At 41.2% G+C, this 21,760-nt stretch overlaps 1 protein-coding gene across 1 annotated transcript in view; it reads right to left on the bottom strand.

The window, feature by feature from the left end:
- The window catches only part of pax7a (paired box 7a), a 57,520-nt gene that overhangs the window by 17,753 nt on the left and 18,007 nt on the right, over window positions 1–21,760 (bottom strand). Inside the window, exon 7 of the mRNA XM_031732717.2 lies at window positions 4,989–5,188. Coding sequence (XP_031588577.2) covers window positions 4,989–5,188 — 200 coding nt within the window. The remainder of the gene's footprint in view (window positions 1–4,988; window positions 5,189–21,760) is intronic.

A 21,760-nucleotide genomic window follows, 5' to 3' on the forward strand; every position in this document is an offset into this window, starting at 1 on the left:
ATATATATTTCATCTATCATACTACTATGGAAAAGCTATTTCTGCTGCACAGGGGTCTGATCTCAATCATTTCTCATCTTGTTCCAGCTGCTGGAAAGTCTCACACAGAGAAAACTCTGGAATATCACCATGATTTATTGAAATCTGGAGTACTCTGAGAATTTCGTCAGTGAAAGTTTTGCAGACTACCATACAAGCTGCAGCTCTGTCAACATGCACAAACAGTGGATGCAATGTTTAACATATTGGACGGAAGATGAGCATGTATCACAGACTGAATGGCTTTCTCCAGCAATCACTGGGCTCTTAGCACAGACTGGGATAAACATGTATTCAAGAGCCTGTACACTATCACACACATGCATACATTACTTGCACAGTCTTATACATGCACACATCCACTCTCACACTGAGTAACACACAGCCTGAAGCTGAGGATTTGAGGCTGCGCTCTGGAACCTGATCACAAAGTCACCTTGGACCACAGATTCTCCTCTGCTATCCCCAATCCGGTTTAATTCTCTGCAGTACAGAGAGCTGCAGCGCTTCTCCATGACTCCCTATCTACCTACAAGTGTGCAGTTAAATTTCAATGGCTCACTTGTGCTTCGTTTTTCATGTACTAAACTGTTTTTTGCATCTAGTGCACTTGGACAGGCCTGCACAGCAGCTCTGGATCTTTATGGAGGAAGTTTTGGGAGGAAGGGCGAAAAGAGGAGATCTAAAACTCAACATTGGGAAACAAAGAAAGAGGAACAGTTGGGAGTGAAGATTGTCTTAGAGTGCAACCAGAGTAGAGGCTGTAGATGCAAACCTCAAACACCTCAAACAAAAAACAAAAAAAAACTGCAACTACGACAGGGAGCAGCACAGTTTAAGTCTCGTGTCTGTGTTTAGCTGCATGCATCTGTTCGCTGCATGTAATCTTCCATTCACCCTCAGCCAGCAGAATCGACTCCCAGCGATCAAACGGCATTTGGCTTTTTCTTATCGCCGATCAGTGATGACACGCGCGCGCACACACTCACACTAACACTGTAAAGGCGTGACACTGCAGTGCAGTAAAAACCTGTCAGTGTTGTTTCTCTTAAATAGGATCACTCATATTTCAGGATTCTCCGTTTATACAATCCTCCATGAATTATTTTGTCAAAGACAAGTACTGAATGTGTGACGCCTTTCAGGAGCCAATTTGCACCATTCGGTAGATGAATACCAAGAGCCGAGATAATGACAAAACAAAATGTGCTGCTGACTTCATATCCACAGAAAACACAGAGGGGTGATGCAACCAGCTTCAACACACAAATCCTCTTCTGTCTCATACCACGCAATACCCCCCTCACCTCCTCCCTCACACCTCCCCTCCTCTCGCCTTCCCCTCTTCTTCTTCTTCTTCACCCCCCGTCCCCACTCCCCTCTCTCTGATTCCCTCCCTGCCTGCCTTCCAGACTGGCACTATGCTAATTAAAGTAGCTAGGAGTGTGAATTTGTGAGGAGAGTGGGATTAGCTTGATAAGTATCAGGAGTACAGAAGCACTGTACCAAAGTCATTTAAATTCTAATAATAAGAAACTGTTAGAACATTCACACTGATGCATTGCAACAATTTCTCCTTTACAATCTACACAAATCCTATTTATTCCTTTATGAAAAATAAACCCGTACTGGCGGGAATGCAGTTGCCCGTTGGATTTTGTGGCAACAATAACCAGATCCATCGTGCCTTTTCTGCTGAAACTCAATGACTACCTAACAGTCAGGGAACTGTGTATCACCTTTTGACATTAAGATTATATTTTCACCAGCTATTTGGAACGCTTGAATCAGCATTAGTCTGACTTCAGCTACACTGCTCTGTGACGTACAGATACAGAGGCCGGCCCGGCACACAGACTCCACCGAGGCCCGTTTCCCTGTTGCTCGCTGCATGCACCAACAGGTCAGCGCGAGCCACAGATAAAGAGAGAAACTTTTTACCAAATTGATTTGCACGCTTCGTAAAAGCAATGCTTATACCTTATTAGATTCCACTAACTATAATAGCTACATGCAGAATGTTTATTGGTAATGAAAGGGGACCTATGTGACAGATTCGGGAAAGCTAGCCAGCAGCAGCAGCAAGCTGAGATGATGAGCCTCAGCCGACACTCTGGAGTCAGTCTCTTTGGAAACTTCAGTCTAAATAGAGGGGAATGTAATTTGCTTCATTTGCTAGAGCTGATTTACGGAGGCCTGCGCAGCTCTCCCCATCCCGGTCCACTCCTCAACACAGGGAACAAACACAAGCGCTGCTCTCCTAGAATGGCTTTGCTGCCTGCTCCTGTTAAAACTGAGGGGTTATCAGATGGAAAGTGGCAGAGCACACTGCATCAGTGGAGGATATAGTGAAGGTAGACTTGACAGTGTCCCCTCCTACTGAGACAACCTGGAACTAATTGCTGAGAGATATGGATCATATCCCACAATTTGTCAGTTGGGGTGATAAAACCACTGCAGGGCTCGGGGTGGTAAAGGAGTGCTGGTAGCTCTGCTGAAAGGGGCAGCGAGGTTGATAAAGATAGATGGTGAAGGGGTCTTAAAATGGCAGGCGATGGCAGACACAAGGGAGTTAGCTCTGTTTACGAGTTTGGGTTGTGAGTCAGCGCTAAGCCAAACACTCATCACTTCAACGAGAATCAAGCGGTTTAATTTACAACACAGCTTTGAGCTCTGGCTGCCGAGCACCAGCACGGCCATGTTTGCAGAGGTGCTTGCCGCACGAGTGCTTTTACCTCTGCACCGAACCTAAAAACTGCTTTTCACATTATCGCTGTGTTTAATGACAAATGGATAACAGCGAGCCGTGACAGCTGACACACATACGAGTTAAAATATGAGTCTATGAGCCTCCTCCAACACCCCCCTTCCTACGGACAGTTTCTCAGCCCCAAACACCGGTTAAGTCTCTGAACGACATCTGGAAGATACGTCATTGCAGCTGTGCTGGAGAGGCTTTTCTCTCAGGCCAAAGGGTCTCCTCTCTTCTGCCCTGTGATGGGCCATTTGGGCACCTATATGGAAGCCCAGCTGGTGGAAATTTCCCGAACAAAGTGATACAAATAGCACTCACATGCACAAGCTGGGAAATTTACATTTAAACAACATCCTTTCATGTTTAGCTTCTATTCTCTCTCTCACTGTTTAAATGCTGAAATGTTTATGTGGCATCTCCAGTAGTCATTAAGAACAAACCCCGAGATATATTTGGGGAAACACAGAGATAAAACTATCAGAAAATTCTTAAAACCACAATCCTTGAAACATGCTCGTCACACTGTAGGGAAACTTTGAGCATTTATATATTTTGGCTACCAGAGTCCCTTTCTTTGTAACCTTCTCAGAAAATTAAGTTTAAGTTGACCTTTTGAGACTTTCAAAGCCTTAAAGAATTAGATTATGAGCAAAACAGCATTAACAAATTATAGCCATGTCTCAAATTCCTCAGGTTTTCACATGACATCATTTAAGTCTATTATCTAACAGCAGAGAGGCAGCAGTCGCTCCATGTTCTTTTTTTCTCCTGCTCTCATGTTTACATGAGATAGACATTAATTCACGCTTGAATTTTTCTTTTAAACCCAAAGAGGGACCGCTTGATGCTTATATTTATATCACCTCTGTCAAAAGGTTTGCTTAGTTTGTGTGGCTATATTTGTCCGATCAAAATGCCAAATCGAATGCTATTTTTAAATCAATAAAATAACTATCTTGTCTGGACTCACTTCTTACACTTTTAAAAGAAACCCCCCTCAAATATATTGCCTTGTAACAGTGGTGAGATACATTTCTCCTTCCCTGAGTGAGGCATTACACACTCAGACATATTGGACATCCTTGTTGGGGGGTTTCAAGATGGACAAAGACATGTGTGGAATCAGTTACCCAATTGCATGTTTGGAGTGTGATGCACAGTTAGCATGCAGTGAGGAGTTGGAGGGGTTAGGGTAGTGTGAATGACTGTGGTAAGAGGAGAGGGGTGCCCCAGACTTTTTTTTTTCTCCCTTTTTTTTTTTTACTAGCAGTTGATTGATTAATGTTGTTGTCGGAGCATAGGGTCCCCAGAGAGGATGAAGAGCCCTGTGTGATATGTGGAGGGTTTTACAAGCAGCGGCGAGCTTGAAAGTGATGGGATGAGATCCTGGCCAAAGGCCGAAATGAGAAATCCATCAGGAATGCATTCCCTTTCTCTCCTCTCCCTTTTTTTCTCTCTCCCTCAATCTTTGGTAGAACAGCTGCTGCTATAACTCTACTGTACATATCTTTCTTCAAGCTTACACACAACTGCAGGGCACTCAGGCTGTAAGACAGGTTCCCGGATCTGAGGTGCGAAGGAGGGGAGTATCTCTGTCAAAGTACTTGAACATGAAAGATAATGGTAGACAGCAAGCTTCCTTACATGCACAGTGAAGTATGACAAAAAGGGGCAATATGGCCCTGATGGATGTGTACACCAGTACCATGGGTAAAAGAAGGCAAATGTTAGGTTTTGGGGAAAAGATATTGCTCTTTGCAGTATCTTTAGTTGTTGCTTTAGTTAGATGTTAGCATTTGTGCAACACAGAATCCCTTAAGTCTTCTGTATTGGGCTAGGCCTCAGTGATTTTCAACACTGATGGGTTTTTTGCACAAAGCATAGCTAAACCTCAATTACACATGTGCTTCCTAAAGGAGTAATGCACCTAAATTACAAATAAACTACTGAACACTTTGCTGCTAATTTTTCATGTAAATTAACCTTTAAGATTTCATCTTAGGTGGATGTTTGCAGTATCAAAAATCACTGGAACTCTTTCATTTTTTTTTTACCAAACACAGTGTAAGAAGGTTTGCTGCATGTTCTCAGAGTTAACTGGAAAGCAATGTTTGCTTTGTATTGATGTCTCAGACAAATCAGACATCACAGTGGACATGTTTATCAGTCCGAGTACTGATACTGCTTGTCTAACCTGTACTCTGGCCTCTGTAAGTTTCGTCCTCTGAGCCAGCTCCTCTCTGGTGTAGATGTCAGGATAATGCGTCCTTTCGAAAGCCTTCTCCAGCTCTTCCAGCTGCTCGGCGGTGAAGGTGGTACGGCTGCGCCTCTGCTTCCTTTTAAGAGGCAAGTCGGGCTCCGAATCGACATCTGAAGCATCATCTGTCCGGTTACCTGAGGGGAAAAGGAAAGGACAGAGAACCAGATGTATCATCACTAAATGAAAACAAGCTAAGAAGCCTTTTATGTGAATAAACTGAGTGGTGAGGGGGGAAAATAGCCGCAAATATGGGTTGAAACTTATCATAAACTCAGCATTAAATGGATTCTAAAAGAGCCTCTTTTGTAGTCTCAAGAGTGGGGGACTGGCAACACAGTGGATTCAAATGACAGCTACTTTTCTCTCAGTATACAACTGGGAGAATATTATCTTAATCTGTGGATATTTATTTAATATAGAAGAGCCCCTGATATACAATCCTGCCTCTGAGAGGGGCCCCAGAGGCTGTGAATGCAGAGAGCTGAGGGGGAGTGGGGTGTTGGTGGGTAGAGGGGTTAATCTGCACAGGCCACCTTGCTGCTCCTCACCCTGCTTTTCTCTGTCATTGGCCCAGGGCACACTGCTCATACACAGCGCAGCCAAAATGTATAAAATAGAACACAATATCACACCAAAACCATTCAGTCCCGTGTGTTTCCATCTGCTGTCATTAAATGAATTAGAACACATTTTACATTACTTTTTAGGCATTCAACTAAGCTGAATTTTTGCTCGAGGAATATAGATACAGCACAAAGCTGTACAATCCAGGCCGACAGGGAAATTTTTGACAGCAAATATGCATTACCATTGCACATTACCATTATAACTGAATTTAGAAAATTGCATCATTTTCACCTCCTCTGCATGTCTATTCAAACTACATGGCCCTTTTCATTTCATGTCATAAAATTCATATTTTCATAATTTCCTCATTGAGACATTGACAAGGCTGCGTGATGTGCCAGTGTTGCTCCAGGCCTAGTTGGATTGCATCACGCACAGTCCAGAAAGTGTGGGAGAGGGAAAATAAAGAGAGATATTGAAGAAGAGGGTGCATGAAGAGATTTCCGCCTCTGACAGAGGCCCTTTGCCATTCAGCTCGAATGAAAAACTATGCTGCTCACCTGAGTGTCTCGCCTGCGACTGATTTGTTGTTTTACAACTCCAATCTCCGCTCGTAGCTCACTCTAGTCAAATCTTTCAACATAAGTGGACAAAAGAATACTCAGACCTGGCCTCCAAATAACAACTGTGAGAACAAAAGAGCAACAGAGCTGGCAGAGTCTCAAGGCCAGCTCCAGAGTTTAATTAAACAAGGAATTATGGGATTATATGGAGACTATCATTACAGGCCACTCTATGAGTCTTCTACGAACATTTTTTGTCCCCCTGAGCTCATGCTCAATGATTCTCTGCGGATTACATGTGTCCGCAGGACATGAGGCCGCATTCATTAAATCAATTCTTCAGTCTTATCCTTTTTAATAAAGATTGATTCTTGAAGCACAAGCTCACTCCGCTGCAGAACACCCTTGAACATACAAAGTTGAATATGTACATACACCACATATCCCTTTGTTGGTTTTCATGAGGATGCGTACATCCATTTGGGCAATAACTTGCCATGACGACACTTGAGACCGGCCCAGCGGTCTGCGGATCACTTTCCAAAGTCACCTCTGTGTCCTACAGGGAGACGCCAGGGCCAGAGCCGACACATTCTCAAGGGGTTCGGAAAAAGACACCAAAGTCTTCTCCTCCTCAACCGATTTTCTTGTCCTCCCCTTTGTTCGAAGTGGGTTTTTTTTTTCACTGACTTTATTTTGTCACTAAACCAATGTGGCAATCTTTGTTGCATTTAGCACCCATTAGCAGGCAAATGACTCCTAAGCACCTCGGCAGACAATAGCTTGTACTTCTGCTCGTCGTTAAGCCCCGCAGAGCCAACACATCTGCTCTCGTACATGAACCAGAAGCACGAGGTCAGCGGCCCTGCCTGTAATGAGTAAGGGAAAATGGAACACGGCACACGCTGTATGGAGCCAACTGGGAATGGGGTTGGATGTAAAACTCATCTATATGCTGACTATATTTGGGTGAGAGAGAGCCTGACAGTGATTGCAGCGGAGTTACAATAAAGGACAAGTCTATCCAAAGAGAGGAGGAATTAAAACGTGGTCTGAATATATGCCAGTTAAACACAAGCACGCATGCACGCACACACAAGTACATACAGAGAAAACAGCCACGTCTCCGGCTGTTTTCGGTACAAAACACTTTAAAATCAAAATTTCATGTCTCCTTTTTCTCCTCACTTATTTGCCAAGGTGAACAGACAAAGACAAAATATGACTGAACAAAATCCCTGCAGGGCTGTCAAGGTCAATTCCTTAATGGTCTGTTCGGCACAAAAAAGGTACATTCTGATTAGACCTTTATATAATACGACTGCTGTAATTTCCATTCAAATGTTCGTGGGATATTGATAAACCACTCATGCCTTGTCTCATTGCTTATTGTGCAATTAGAATCTAATTATGTGGCATCCAGTGGGCACGATTAGTGTCGTGTACTCTCCTCCAGGGGCCCTCTGAGGTTTTGCCTCAATATTGATTTAAAATTGTGCCCCATTATAAACAGGAATTAATCAGGTTTGCACTCTGCTTTGTCAAAGTAAATACCTGATAAAGATTCAAATTAGCACTGGTTAAACGAGATGCTTATTGCACAGACGGGTTTAAGGACCGACTTGAAGATAATACAACACTGATCTACAATATTACAAGTTAAGGTCCCAAAATATGACGGATCTGATCAGTTTAAGAAGGCAAAAGTTAATGATACAAGTATACACATCCGTACTACTCTGCAGATCTGCTGCATACATTTTATTTACACCTATTCCTACTATTCTGTTTAGCAGTTAGTATTTTACCAACTGAGGAAATTAATCAGATTTTATTTAAGATATTATTTTGAAAATCCATCAAAAAACACATATTTTATCATGTATTTTTTTCTTATTTATTATATATTTATTATATTTAGTATTTAGCAATTTTTCTTTAATTTCTCTCTCTTTAATGTGGGTTTGTTGCTTTGTAGAGTTTTGCTGTTATTATATGAACTATTGTTGGTATAGTGAAATAAGGTTGGTGACGGGTGGGGGTGGGGTCTATAGTACACGTGAACCTCACAGATGTGAAGAACCACATCCTTTCACCTCAGCGTGACTTTGCGTCAGCGATGCTTTAATTCTGAGCAGACCTTTTAGATAGCACATTCCTCTTGGTCTTGAAGGACTTGAGCTGCTAGTTAATAGTTTTAAGGTTACTGTGAGGTTTAAAGCCTGCTCTCTTGCTTGATGCTCCTCTGATGACCTTGCAGACAGAACGCAGGCAGATGGGATCCTCATCACCCCGTTTCCTCAAAACTCGTCCTCATGTCGACCCCCTCCCCACCTACTCCTCCAGGGCTCCTCGCATTTTCCCTCCAAACCCTCGGACTCCTCCGGTCCTCCACCTTTACCCCCGAGACACTGAAGTAATCCTGATTAAACGGACAGCTGTCCAATCAATCCGCACAATTAACCACATGATCTGCAGGGTTACAGGTTTACGATACATCATCTTACCAATAAACTTCACGCCCGCCCGGCATTTGAAAATCCTGGCCAAATTTGTGCATCTGATACGTTTAGTTGGTGCTAAAAAGCACAAGAAAAAGATAACTCGATACTAATAAATAAAACTATTTTAGAGCTTTTATTTAGAAGTAAAATATATAAATAAAATAATACTTTGGGGAAGGAATTACAATGCAAACACAAAAGACCATTTTACCAGAAGATTAAAACTTTACTTTCAGAATCATAAAAAAAGGAAAATAAAAATCATGGTTTTGCAGCAGTGCAGGTGCTTTATCCCCTATCTCACCTGTCAGCAGTATTAGCATCAAGTAAAGTGGCACTCATCCTAGTCAGGCTGTCTCTGATATCATAACCCATGGCCTCAATATCAGCCATACCTTTGCAAACTATCCAAGACAGAGGGACAAAAACAGACAGGGCTTTGGCAGTGCAGCATTAGCTCATAATGGCTCATTTTGAAAAGCATATTAGTTCCAGCATAATTACAATCAGGCCTCACGCTCTCTGTTTTGCAGGCATTCACAGGACCAGCCTGTGAGCACCGAGTCACACCAGTTGACTGTGACTGACAGCAGATTTAGTTAAAAATGGTGTTTTTTCCTCCCTCTTTTTTCCCACAGGACAAAAATAACACCGCATCTTTTCTCCCTATTTATGTTGACTTGTTTATTTTGTGCCTACCTTTTGTCGTACTTGATACTGCAATTATACTTTTTGTCAGTCAGAGGGGGTGAATATCAAAAGGCCTAATTATGCAAACAGGCCTGTGATAAGAGGCATCTGCCTGAGATGGGATCTGCTATCTCTGACATGCATCTGTCTCTGTGCTGTCTTTGCTGCTCCAGGCCTGCATATAAACAGCCCTGCCTGTCCTCAGGACTGCATGCGATTCAACCACCAACACTGGAGTGGAGGGATGTTTCGGGGGCGGGGGGTGGATCGTGCAGCAACATCAAATAACTAACAACTTCCCAATTTGCATTTTTTGGAGAATGGTGCGGCATCTCTGCTTAATGCACTTGCCTGTTCATCCTAAAGGGGTTGCCAAGTTAAAGGAGGCATATGATTCAAGGCATTTACCCCAGGATGTATCTGAGATAGGAACCTCGTGTGAATACAAGATAGACGACAGCGATAACCAGAATGGTTTATAGACAGACGCTCTATGAATAATCTTTTTTTTCCCCTGTAGTTATCTCCTTGCATGTGAAAAACAAATTCAAAACTCTGAAAGCAACGCATAACCTCGGAACAGCTCGAGTTTACTCGTTTGTAAGGGGATAAAATAGTCAGATCAACACACCAAATAATTTATCAAAAGGCTGCATGTGTGGCAAAATTAAGTTAACTGCTCACTTGGTCTGGTAATAGGCCAGAAAGCTTTATCACTTTCCTCCTTGTTGGCAAGGACCATCTCTGGGCAGTATTTTGACATTTAGGTAAAACTGAATCTGGATAAGATGTGTAAGTATACATAAGGACATGAAAATCCACCAGATATCTAAAAGAAAATCATTCTCAGATCACCTTTATGGACAGATATCAGCGGTTTCTGTTTTGTCTCATGCATATCAATTTTCAGCAAGTGGCTGAGGCCCATTGGCACTTGCCCCAAAATCTATTTTCAAGTGGTAAGATAGCAAAGTGAGACCGGAAACAGAGCTCTAAGATCTATAACGTTCCATAAAGTTATCTATTACTTTATAAAAACTTCAAGTGAACCCGAAGACTGTCCCGTTGTTGCTGCCAAACGCAAAATCTCCTCCTGTCACTGTCAGGAGATTTAGGCTCTCTTACGTCAGCATTCCTCAGGAAAATTCCCAAACTTTCTCCTCTTGTCTCTCTGACAGAATCACGCTCTTTAGGAGGCGCTTGAAAAAAAGAAGAGGAGAAAAAGGCAAAGGAGGAAGAAAGATGGAGGCTCTATAATCTTTGGCTCCCACAACAAACAATTAGCCCCCTTCTCTCTTTTAGAGGTGGGCAGAGAGGGGGGGGGAGGGGGCAAAAGAGAAAGCAGAGGAGACAGAGAGGGAGAAGCAGCGAGAGCGATGCTCTTTTATGGCTGTTGTCATATGGATGAAGGCGCAGCGCGTCCATGAGAGCGCATGCTCACCTTCAACAACAGGGCGTCCACTGGGCCTCCCGGCCTTTTCAGCCCGGAGAGACGAGCTCCTCAGGGGGCCATTAGAGCATGAATAGGGGCCTGACAGCCTTGTGCAGCTCTGCAGGGCATCCATAAACGCTGACATATTGACTCCCCATGCCTCTGCGCTGCCTGAGTGTGAAAGCGTGAAGGGCTTGAAGGGTGGGATTCTTTTTCTTTAATATACTGCTGACTAAAACTTGGATATTAGCTACAATATAAATGTTTGCTTATGACTTTAAGACATTCTGTTTCCTCAACAGAAAAGTACTATATGTCTTATAACAGATAAATTCTTCTTTAGTAACCCTTTTAATGTGTAGTTTTTGGGGAAATTGTGCTTTAAACACTGCGAACAGTAAGTTTTCCTTATTCACACATCCAAATGCATTTGCTTATTTTCAAAATTTTCATTATTTTTCCTCCTGTGTCACTTTTAAGTAACAAAGTCAGATTACAGAGCCACGTGGACCCTTAAAGACTTTAAGCAGACAAAATGTGAACCCGGGCTCCTGTCACCTCTCCCTAGCCCACTAAAACTGAGCTTTGCACCAGATTTTCTTTTCTGTCGAGCAGAATGTCACCGCCTGATCTCAAGTCTTTACTAATTGAGGTCACAGCGAAAGTAATGAAATTAAACGAGAGCACAAGAAAGTAAAAAAAGAGGAGCCCATGGGGGTCTCGGCCAAATGGCACTAGAGCCAGAGCCCCGTTCCCCCAGCAAAAAGCTCGAAAAAAAACCTACGCACGAAATCAAACAGTTACGTCTCAGGGCTATGAGCCGAGGTCTCCTGGAGGAACAAATCATTTTCTCAACAAAGCCAAAGAGAGATTACTGGGCACAGTATAGGAATGCACAGCGGACATTTTTATGCGCCCAAGGGAAGTTTCCTAATTTTCTGGACAAGGATGGGCAGCAAATATTGCGGAAAAGTTTGTGTGGCACAGAGGACATGAGGAAGGAAAGAAGAGTTGGTGAAAGAGAGGAGGATGGAAACTTTAACAAAAGCTCAAAGAATATTTCAAAAAGAAAATAAAAGTTGTTATATTGCCACAGGAACATCTACATTTCAAATGTCTGTGTTGTGCTTTATGATGCCTGTCTGGCTGCTGATGTAGAATTTAAATATTATTTTAGAGTGAAAACTAATAAAAAGCTGTTTGATCCAAAAACCTTGGAGAATATATTATTAAAAAGGCAGTCGTGCTGTTCTGTTTTTATAGTCCACTAACATTTAGCGGGCTGCAAATAAACGAACCATTACCAAAGAGCTCCGTTATATACAAGAACTAAATGAATATTTCCTGTAGAGAGCTTATTCTCTGGCCACAGTAAAGCATTACAGTGCTTGGCATTAATTTCCGAGAGCCCGCCATATTGAGGGGTTGTAATGTGCACAGTAGAAAAGCTTTTTATACTGAGACTACATATTCCCCAAGGAGAGAATGACTGACGATGCAGAAATAAGCCCATTAGTTGAAAATAGGGGACAACATTTGAAGTTGTTATTTTGACGGCTAGGACAGGAGCTCCACCCCACTGTTTGGACAACTGCTTTCACAGTTTAACTTAGTAGGGGAAAAAAACACATTTCTGATTTGCAACACTTAGGGAACATGTTTATTGTCTGTGTGGTTATGAGAAAAAAAAACATGCACAATTAAAACAAATGAATATTTCAGTGGCGAAGCACATCAAGAGCATAAAATGTGAAATGTTCTGGCCCTAAGTAGCATAGGCTAATGGCGATTTTTAAACTAGCAGACCATGGTCAATGCTTCTCATTCATCACTGAGGGAGAGCGCGGGTGCACTGTGCTAAACATAATTACTGTTGCACATTATGTGGGCTATTCCTGCATTGTAATAAAATTAGCCAGAAATGCTTTTTGTCTTTTCTAATGCAGCTCCATGGTAACCAGTGGATGGCCATAATGCGAAACACTGTCCCCGATCCGTGCCAGCTGTCAGAGTTTGACAACCTTAGCTGGCAAGGTGAATTGGAGGAAACTACATTTCTTTCAGTAAATTATGTGGCTCCGACCTGCTCATCCAGTGCACAATTTTACATGGATATAATAAAGTCAGAGATGTCCTGATGTACTGAACACTCATGTTTGCGATCCTTCATTGTTTAGCACAATGACAATGGCTTAATCACCCGGACAAAGATCTATTTCTGCCAAAGGTCCTGCTTATTATTGCACCGTTCATCTTAAAATTTCTACTTCAGACAGGCAGAAAATTCAAGCGGACAACAGAGTTTTTTGTTTTGGGTTCCTCACAGAAAAGTGGGCTTAACATAAAATTCAAATACTGCGGAAACACGATTTTTTTAAGCTTTCTAAATTATATTCAGTTGTTATAATTAATTTTTCTAAAACACAATGGGCAAAATAAAGGTAAAGCTATGTAAAAATGTCACTATAATTGTAGTGTGTGTCTAACACCTGTAAAAACGCTACAGAAAATGGCTTTCTCAGGCTTGAAAAGCTAACACAAAAGAAACGGCAACAGTTTCATTTTTAAAGTGGCTCAAATCTAAGAGGAAACTCTAAGCAAAGCATTCCATCTGCTGACTGATATTTCCTGCGTAAGTGTAATGCACAATTACCGGTGAAACTTCCACCATTTCAAAGGCTTTTGTCATTTTGCGACATTATCTGTGAGCCAGCGACAACATTTATGTTGTCTGGTAGATAACTTATTAAGCAAACTGACTACAATTTATGAAATTACATGGTTAATTATATAGTGCCTAGAGCTGGAATGACAATAAACTATCTGTCCCCTTTGGCAGTCACCCTGCCGAGACAAAACAAAAACACATTTTTTTACCTGCAGGAGAAATTTACAGTCACATCGGTGTTTGTTTGTGACGTTCGGAGCTTTTTTTTGTCCTGTAAGTGGCGTGATGTCCAGATGCCATTAACGCTCACGGTGACTTTACTGTTCACTACCCTTGTTTATGGTACTGAAATGACACCAGCTTCTCCAGCGATGTGTAGAAAAAACAACTGCATCAACCAGTGTTTTTATTCTTTTTCCTTCTTTTTTTTTTTTTCTGGAAGCAAGGTGGAAAGACACCAACAGGACATCTCAAAGCAATTAAATGAGATTTCTCTCCCATAACAAATACCATAGGTTTTCCCATTAAAACCTTTGAAACTAATCTCCCCTGCTGAGAACACTTGTCTCTCCTTGTGGCATGGCTACGAATCAGCACTGAAAGATAAATAAATAGCCTTTATAAAAAAAACATTGGCCCTCTTGTCAGGACACATACCCACTCGACACTAGCAGCAGTCCACATGTCAACTCATTCCCTTCCCATTTCCTCTGCTCTCCTCGCAAAGACACTCCTGTCTAATGAAGTAGAGGGACTGCAATCCCACAGGGCTAAACACAGCTCTGTCATCCCTGAGTGTTGTTTTCCCTCTGGACAGCCCAGTCATTGTCCACTATGGAAGGCAATACTCACCATTCAGGATTCATTACAACACCAAATCTCTGAATGAGCTGCCCACTGCAAACACACAACTGCCCGCGAGAAGAAATAGTCCTCCTAGGGACCCCCTGCCAAACTTAATTGGATTGCCAATATGGCCCACAGACGTTTGAGAAGTCGAGAAAAACAATGGAGCAGAAAATAAATACTCCAAAGCCACAAAGATGACTCCACTTGGTAAACTAACACAGTATTGATCGTCTTCTTTTTTTGTTTGTTTGTTTAGAAAAGCCTCATCCCTGCTAATAGCTGTCTGAGAGTGTAATCTCTCCCTTGTCCTCCCCCTCCTCTCCTCCCCTCCACATTCGCTATTATGTGGCTCCTTTCAGAGAGCCCCAAATAGTTTAGGTTCAGTGTTGCACTGGGGTATGGGGCATGGGACTGGGGACCAATTGTTTGCTAATGTTGACACCTGCCAGAGCAGGCTTGGTCTATTTGGGGCCCGCCAAGCTGTAAACTGGATGCTCCCCCTCTTTAGCGAGATTAAGTGTGGGTTGCTGGGGTCACAAATCACTGGACTCCCTCTGATGTTGTGAGGCACAGAGCCAGAGACTAAGAGGGCTAAAAGAGAAAGCTGGGGAGGGAGGGACAGAGGAGGGAAGAAGGATAAAGAGTGACAGTCTATTGTTTACTGAAAAGGAAGGGAATAATGTATCTTCTTGAGTGTGCGTAACCACTGTGCCCCATTCAAAAAAAATATATATCAACGGTGAATCCACGTCAGCCTGCTAAGACACTGAACAGATTTCTGCCTTGCGTTTTTGTGCCCTTTTTTTTGCAGTGCATTGTTGGTCAGAAGCTTTTTGTCTGAAATTGTCTCAGTTCATGCATTTTCTGCACAAAAAATACAGCATTAGTAGTAACAGAAAAAATGTATTCTTTGAACATAAATACACATGGTATGCTTTGTAATATACTTTTGTTCCTATTGCAATTGGATTCAGGGAATCTAAGAATATGTTAATAGGTATTTCCATATATATATATATATATATACACACACATATATATATATATATATATATATATATATATATATATATATATATATATATATATATATATATATATATATATATATATATATACACACATATATATATATATATATATATATATATATATATATATATATATATATATATATATATATATATATATATATATATATATATATATATATATATATATATATATATATATATATATATATATATATATATATATATATATATATATATGTGTGTGTGTGTGTGTGTGTGTTCTTAAAAACCCCACACACACACATATTATACAAAGACACAGAGAAAACCATTGGCTATGACAGACAGTGCCCAGCTCCTCCTCCTCCCCCCTTCCTTTGCAGATGTACATTAATGCAAAAAAAGGCAGAGATCTGAGCTGCAGCAGAAGCACCCTGTCTCCCTTTAAAACTGCTGCTGTCCAGCCTGATCGTGTCAGTTTGAAGGCCCCTATTCAAAAGTATTCATGCATCTGCCTTTGAGGCACAATAGCAGCTAGTTTATAAACTGTCTGCCCAGGCACCCAAAGGCTTTAGTTCTTATTGTTTTCACCCCCTTAATAAACTTTTTGGAGGAGTTCATCAACTTGGCTGAATGGCCTATGCAGCAAGTCTCAAGACAGAAAATAACAGACGGGCCTTTTCTCCTCCCTCTTCTTTCTCTCTTCCTTTTCTAGTGGCTGTTCATTTAACAATGGTGAGAGTAGGCTGTCAGACATCACAGAGCTTTTTTTAACCAATACAAGAAAAAAAAGATTTTTTTTTTTAAAAAAAAGAAAGAAAATGCAGTCTCTTATGGAGATGGAAGACAATTGCATTTTTACATTTGCACAGAGCTAGAGGCCAGTCAGCTCCAACAACACAATAAGATAAAATGTTATATGTAAAGAGTTTATGTGTGTGCGCTCTTGAAAGGGCAAACATTGTGCTACATTTTTTTTTAAAGAAATGAGAAACTCCGATTTAAGCTTTAAATGCACGTCCGTATTTCTACAAACAGCGCATTTAACTCCATCAAAAAAATATTAATTAACTTTCAGTATCTCTAAATTTGCCTGACACCTGTTAGACAGCCAGCACAGAAATTATGGGATGCAATAAAATGTAATTTTGGGTGTAAGCCATTAATCCACTGTTATACCTTTAAACTCTGTCGAAAAAAAATTAGCCAAACTTAAAAGTCTTTAATAGATGTCTGCTCTAATTAATTTCATACCTAATTAAAACAAGGCTAGAGTCCATGCACGCTGGCCTGTTTAGCCCGCTGGATGGCCATAATTGAAGTAATAGCGGAAAAAAGGGGGTGCTGCTTAGAAATAAAAGCCCGCAGCGGTCCAATTCAGCAACATCACCATCCAACCACGCTGCCCACCCCTCCTCCCCCTCCCACCATCTGACCCAAAAAGGCCTTATTGGCTGCCCCGGACCAACCACCTACTGTTTCCCACCGATGATCTCGGTGCGTTTTAACACCCTAATTAGATGTGACAAGTTCAACGAGCTGGTTTCAGAGAAGGAAAAGCTGGTCAGGTTATGATTTCCGAGTCAGACTCACAGGGGACTCTGCGGACAGCTGATTCCTGTCAGCCTCATTCATCTTCTTCCAGCCAATTAAACATTAATGCTAACAAAGCGCTGGCAATTTGGAGAATACGTCAAGCCCCTAAAGTGGAAATGTAAATGTTTTTGAGGCGATGTCAGGCGGGCTGCTGCTGACAGCAACGATACTTTCAATGTCATAATAATAATAATAATAATAATAATAATAATAATAATAATAATAATAACTAGTCGGTGAAATTTGTCACATTCTAAAAAGTGCGCTTTTTTGCAGTTGTTTCCGTGAAAATACCACAACATAACCCTAAAGCGCCTCAAATGTCATGAAATTCATCACTCCTGCATTATTATTATATAAATTTCGGGCAAATTGACATTTTAAAACGACGACAGTTGTTTAAAATCTGCTCTAAACCTACATCAGTTCGAGCTAAGAAAAATTATTAAACCACAATCAAAAGATGAAGTCAAGTGCATCAAAAAGAAACCCCGAAGCTGTAGGAATGAAGGAATGAATGAATGAAAATTCTTCCTCGGAGTTTTTAAACACCTCCACCTGTTGACGTGACCGTGTGATGCACGTGCATACGTGTGTGAGAGCGACAGAGAGAAGGGGGGTGGGGGGGAGAGGAAAGGAAATGAGGACAAGAGAGAGGAAGAGAAAGGAGGCAAACTTGAGCAAAAGGAGATGATGAAAAATTGAGACTCTATTTATTTTGGACCACAGCCCCGCGGGCACTGCGCAGGTTCTCGGAGCCCCATAGTGAAAATTGGCGGAATAAAACACAGACAGAAATGAGAGACACGCTGAAGCACCCTACTGTTGTGACAGGATACCTGGAGGGCAACGCTTCCTCTTTAATTTGTCTCGTATGGCTCGAGACCCCCAACCAGACATTCAATCCTCAGAGTCAGCGTAAGCCTACTGAATTTAATTCTCGATGGTGAAATTATATGCTATAATTAAATATCATATCATTTAAAAAAAAAATGCTCTGTGGCATAGAGGCATCTTATCGAATTGGTCTTCCTCGGCTTCCTCGTTGTTATCACATTAATAGTAACAACATCTAAAATGGGCCTATCAGCATTTGCGGGGGAAATTGCGGGCTAAACAAAGGGCACCTATGGGCTTACAGCTTATATTCTGATATTTTCGAGCAGGAAATGTTAACCTTGAAATGCTGCTATCTGCGCCTAACAATGTGTGATCATAACCCCATAAATGAGGGGAGAAATTGAATCCTTTTAAGTTATTAAGCAGGAAAGGATTATAAACTCGTCTTTATAAATGAGCTAGAAATCCCCATGTCTTCCTCTGTACACTTTTAAATTTCCCACAAGAAGCTGGAGAGGAAAGATTGCCCCTTTTCAAGAGCCCCACAAGAGATGGAAAAACCATTTTTGTACCCAGATAGGAAGTCGTCCCACATGGTAAGCGCCACTTTAATTAATAGACAGCCTTGAGAGGTATCACTGTCAGCTTGGATAATGGTGACAGAGCTAGTGTTTGTGCTTCCATGAATATTTCTCATGTGATCAAAGTCAAATGTCAGCAGAGAATGAATTTAAGCCTACTCGATTTTTTTTTCTTATTTGCAGCCTAATGCTTTGGACACTTAAAGCTCCTGACACCGAAATGTCTCGCTGGTTTGGTAGGCCTACAAGCTTAAACTGAACTCCCCTAAAAAAAAAAATAAAAAAAAAATGATGCAGCGCTCAAATATCCGCTCATACGCAGCGCAGTTTGCTGTTATTATGTTGCACGGTTTGCTCACGTTACCTCGCTGGAACCAATAGACCAATTTGTAACAGTGTTTGTAGCGCCTGTCATCAAGTCTCGCGATATGTCATTAAATAACAAATTACACCATAATCTTTGAATGAAAAAAGGCTGAATTTAAAAAAAAAGAAGGGAGGGGTGGGGAGTGCACTGAAATAGTGGCGGAAATGCGGAAATGTTTCTCTTTTTTGTACGCTGTTAATTTTAATTTCTAAATCTACAATTTTAGCACATTGCTGATACCGAAATGGAAATTTGTCACACTAATGACAAAATGACGGCGAGACATCGTTAACAATAATGGATTTACCTCATGACCAAGCTATGGGCTAAATGTGCTCATCGTTCATCTATCTAAGGTGTCGATATCATTATTATTATTATTATTATCATTATTATTATTATTACAGTTTATAAACAGTCAACGAGACTTGTTAACCTACCACTATTTGGACTACTGCAGTCTCGAAAGAAAGGTTAAAAAGGTACTTATGTGTATTTTTGAATTTTCTTTTTTTTGCAAACCCCCCCCCCCCAAAACAAAACAAAACAAAAAATCAGAGATGTTCGGGTGTCCGGACATCTTAAAAACAATTCACAATGTATATTTTCTAAAGAAATGTTAAAATTACCCAATAAAACTGATACAGCGTGTGTTACTTATTATCAAAATAATTACTCTTTATGATATTTGTTTTCTTCCCTTTTCTTTTATCAAGCTAAAAAAAAGGGAAAAATGAAATTGACATTTTAATATATCATTGCTTTTATTTTTGTACTGGAAATAATAATAATAATAATAATAATAATAATAATAATAATAATAATATCGACGATGTCATGTCTTTCAGCTCCTGCCCCCTTTATAAGAGATGTAGGCCTACCGATGTAAATTCCAGTGAAATGTGGCTTGAGTGGCTGCGGGGACAGGGGAGGTTAATCCGAGTTTAATGCAGTGAAGCACAGCGCAGGGTCTGGGCTATGATGGGTATGTTATCTCTGCCCAACATTTGGGTCTCCCTCAATTTCCACCCAGCCAAATAGCTGCGAGAAAGTGCAGATGGAGTCACTCTCAATGCCTGAGGAAAAAACGTTATTAATAGCTAAATAACTTCCCCATACTTTCACTGAATCTCTCTCACACACTGTTCCAGATGGATTTGTTTGAAGTGGTCTCTCGCTTCATTCCCCTGTCCTTCTCATTCAGCACGGCTTTAGACCCGAAATATAGCTACATTATATTACCATACACTTAGAGACTGGGTGTGCGTGCACGAGGGCGCGCTTCCGTGTCCGCGCGCACACACGTGCGTTTGTGATGTGGAAAGCGCAGAGAGGGCAGCTTTTCACATTTTCATCACCATGCAGGCAGAAACTATTCTTTTTTTCCCTTGTTGTTTGTTTGTTTCTGTAGCAGATCACATGCAGGGTACCTGGCACTGAGGGGTAAACCGGAAGAAAACATGTTTCCGTCGTAATTAATGAAACATGCCGACTGATAACTGAAGTGGAACTGAAATGGAAAAGAGACAATAAAATCCAGATACTTTTGAAGTAATGCAGTATGCGGCTCACATTCACTGGATTCCAAATTGTATTTCACTGAATATGGATCTACAGTAACAGTTATATAGAGCCTCCTTTTTCCCAGTCCCACCTGGCTGTTTGGGCTGGTCTGGCTTCCTCACACCTCTCCTCTGCTCTGTCACTTTCCCTCCCCACTGCCTTGAAATAATCCCTCCTGACATCTGTTTAATTACACCGAGGACCTCAGGTAATCCTGCGATTTGCTGAAATGTCCATCGCGTGTCTGCAGCGCATCTAACGGTCAGTTTGGATGCATCAGTGTGGCAGATTGACGCCAGGCAGCTGATTCGCCTTCTGCTTCTGACCAGGGTGGCGCAAAACATAACGATGCCCACGTTTGCGCACAGCGGTCTTTAAGCACCTTCTTGCGCGCAATTAAAACCATGGGACTGATTTTAATAGCCGTGCGTGACAACTGAAGTGCGCATCTTGGATTGGAAACTTGTTTCTGCACAAATTGTGGGATGGAGCAGGATCACCACTCCAAACAGCTATCAACGAAGAAAGGCCCTAAAAGTGAGACTGTTCCGGTGGTTATACGCTGAGTTTTGTTTGGTTTATTTTCCACTACAACCTTGTGAAAACAAACAAACAGCTGTCTTCATGCAGCAAATAAAATCTACATTATTGTAATATGGTTAGGACTTTAAATACACGTTTAATAAAGCTAGATTAAAGCTGGGATAAATCCGTGATGTAACCTCTGAGAAAATCAAATGCGCAGACCTAATAAACAAATAGATAAATAAATAAAGTCTTAAAATCTGGATAAGTAAACGAATAAAAAAAAATCTCATGAATTTTGTGCCCAGGGCGAGCCACTGTGAGCTCCGCTCTGAGATGAAAGTGAAAAGAAATAAAAGGCTCTATTTAATCTGCTTTAAAACCCCTCTCCACATAAGGGCTGTGCTTCAAACTCGGAGAGTGAGGGGCTGATTGGGGATAAATACATTTCTTACCATGCCTGCGAGCTATTACACCCGGCACGAACACAGCCACCTATTCAGCAACCATCGTTTCCAGTGCTTACTCTAATAAGTATTAACATTATTAAATGCCATCCGGTTGCTGGTAGTCTAAACTGCATTACGCAGAGGGTGCGTCTCTTTTTATAGCAACGTAAATCAACCCCAATTTAAAACACGAGCAGCGGTAAGGAGAAAAAAATAGAAGCAGGAGAATTATGTCTATATTCTGCACCATCAAAAAAACAAAACAAAACAAAAAAAAAAAACCAGCCAATAATCACGCGAGGATTCTGCAGGTAAGAACTTCAAAATGCAAACGTGTGCATCAGTTGTGCGCAAATTTTTATTATCGTTATATTGATAATAAAAATTATTATTATGGTCATTTTGAGACTGCACGGTTTGCGGCTCATCTATATGGACATTGGACATTTTTGCAAGAAAACGGTCGTTTTTTTTTTTTTCTAACATTAGCGCGTGGTGT

Source organism: Oreochromis aureus, linkage group 5 (assembly GCF_013358895.1).
Source record: "Oreochromis aureus strain Israel breed Guangdong linkage group 5, ZZ_aureus, whole genome shotgun sequence".
NCBI classification, from domain to species: domain Eukaryota; kingdom Metazoa; phylum Chordata; class Actinopteri; order Cichliformes; family Cichlidae; genus Oreochromis; species Oreochromis aureus.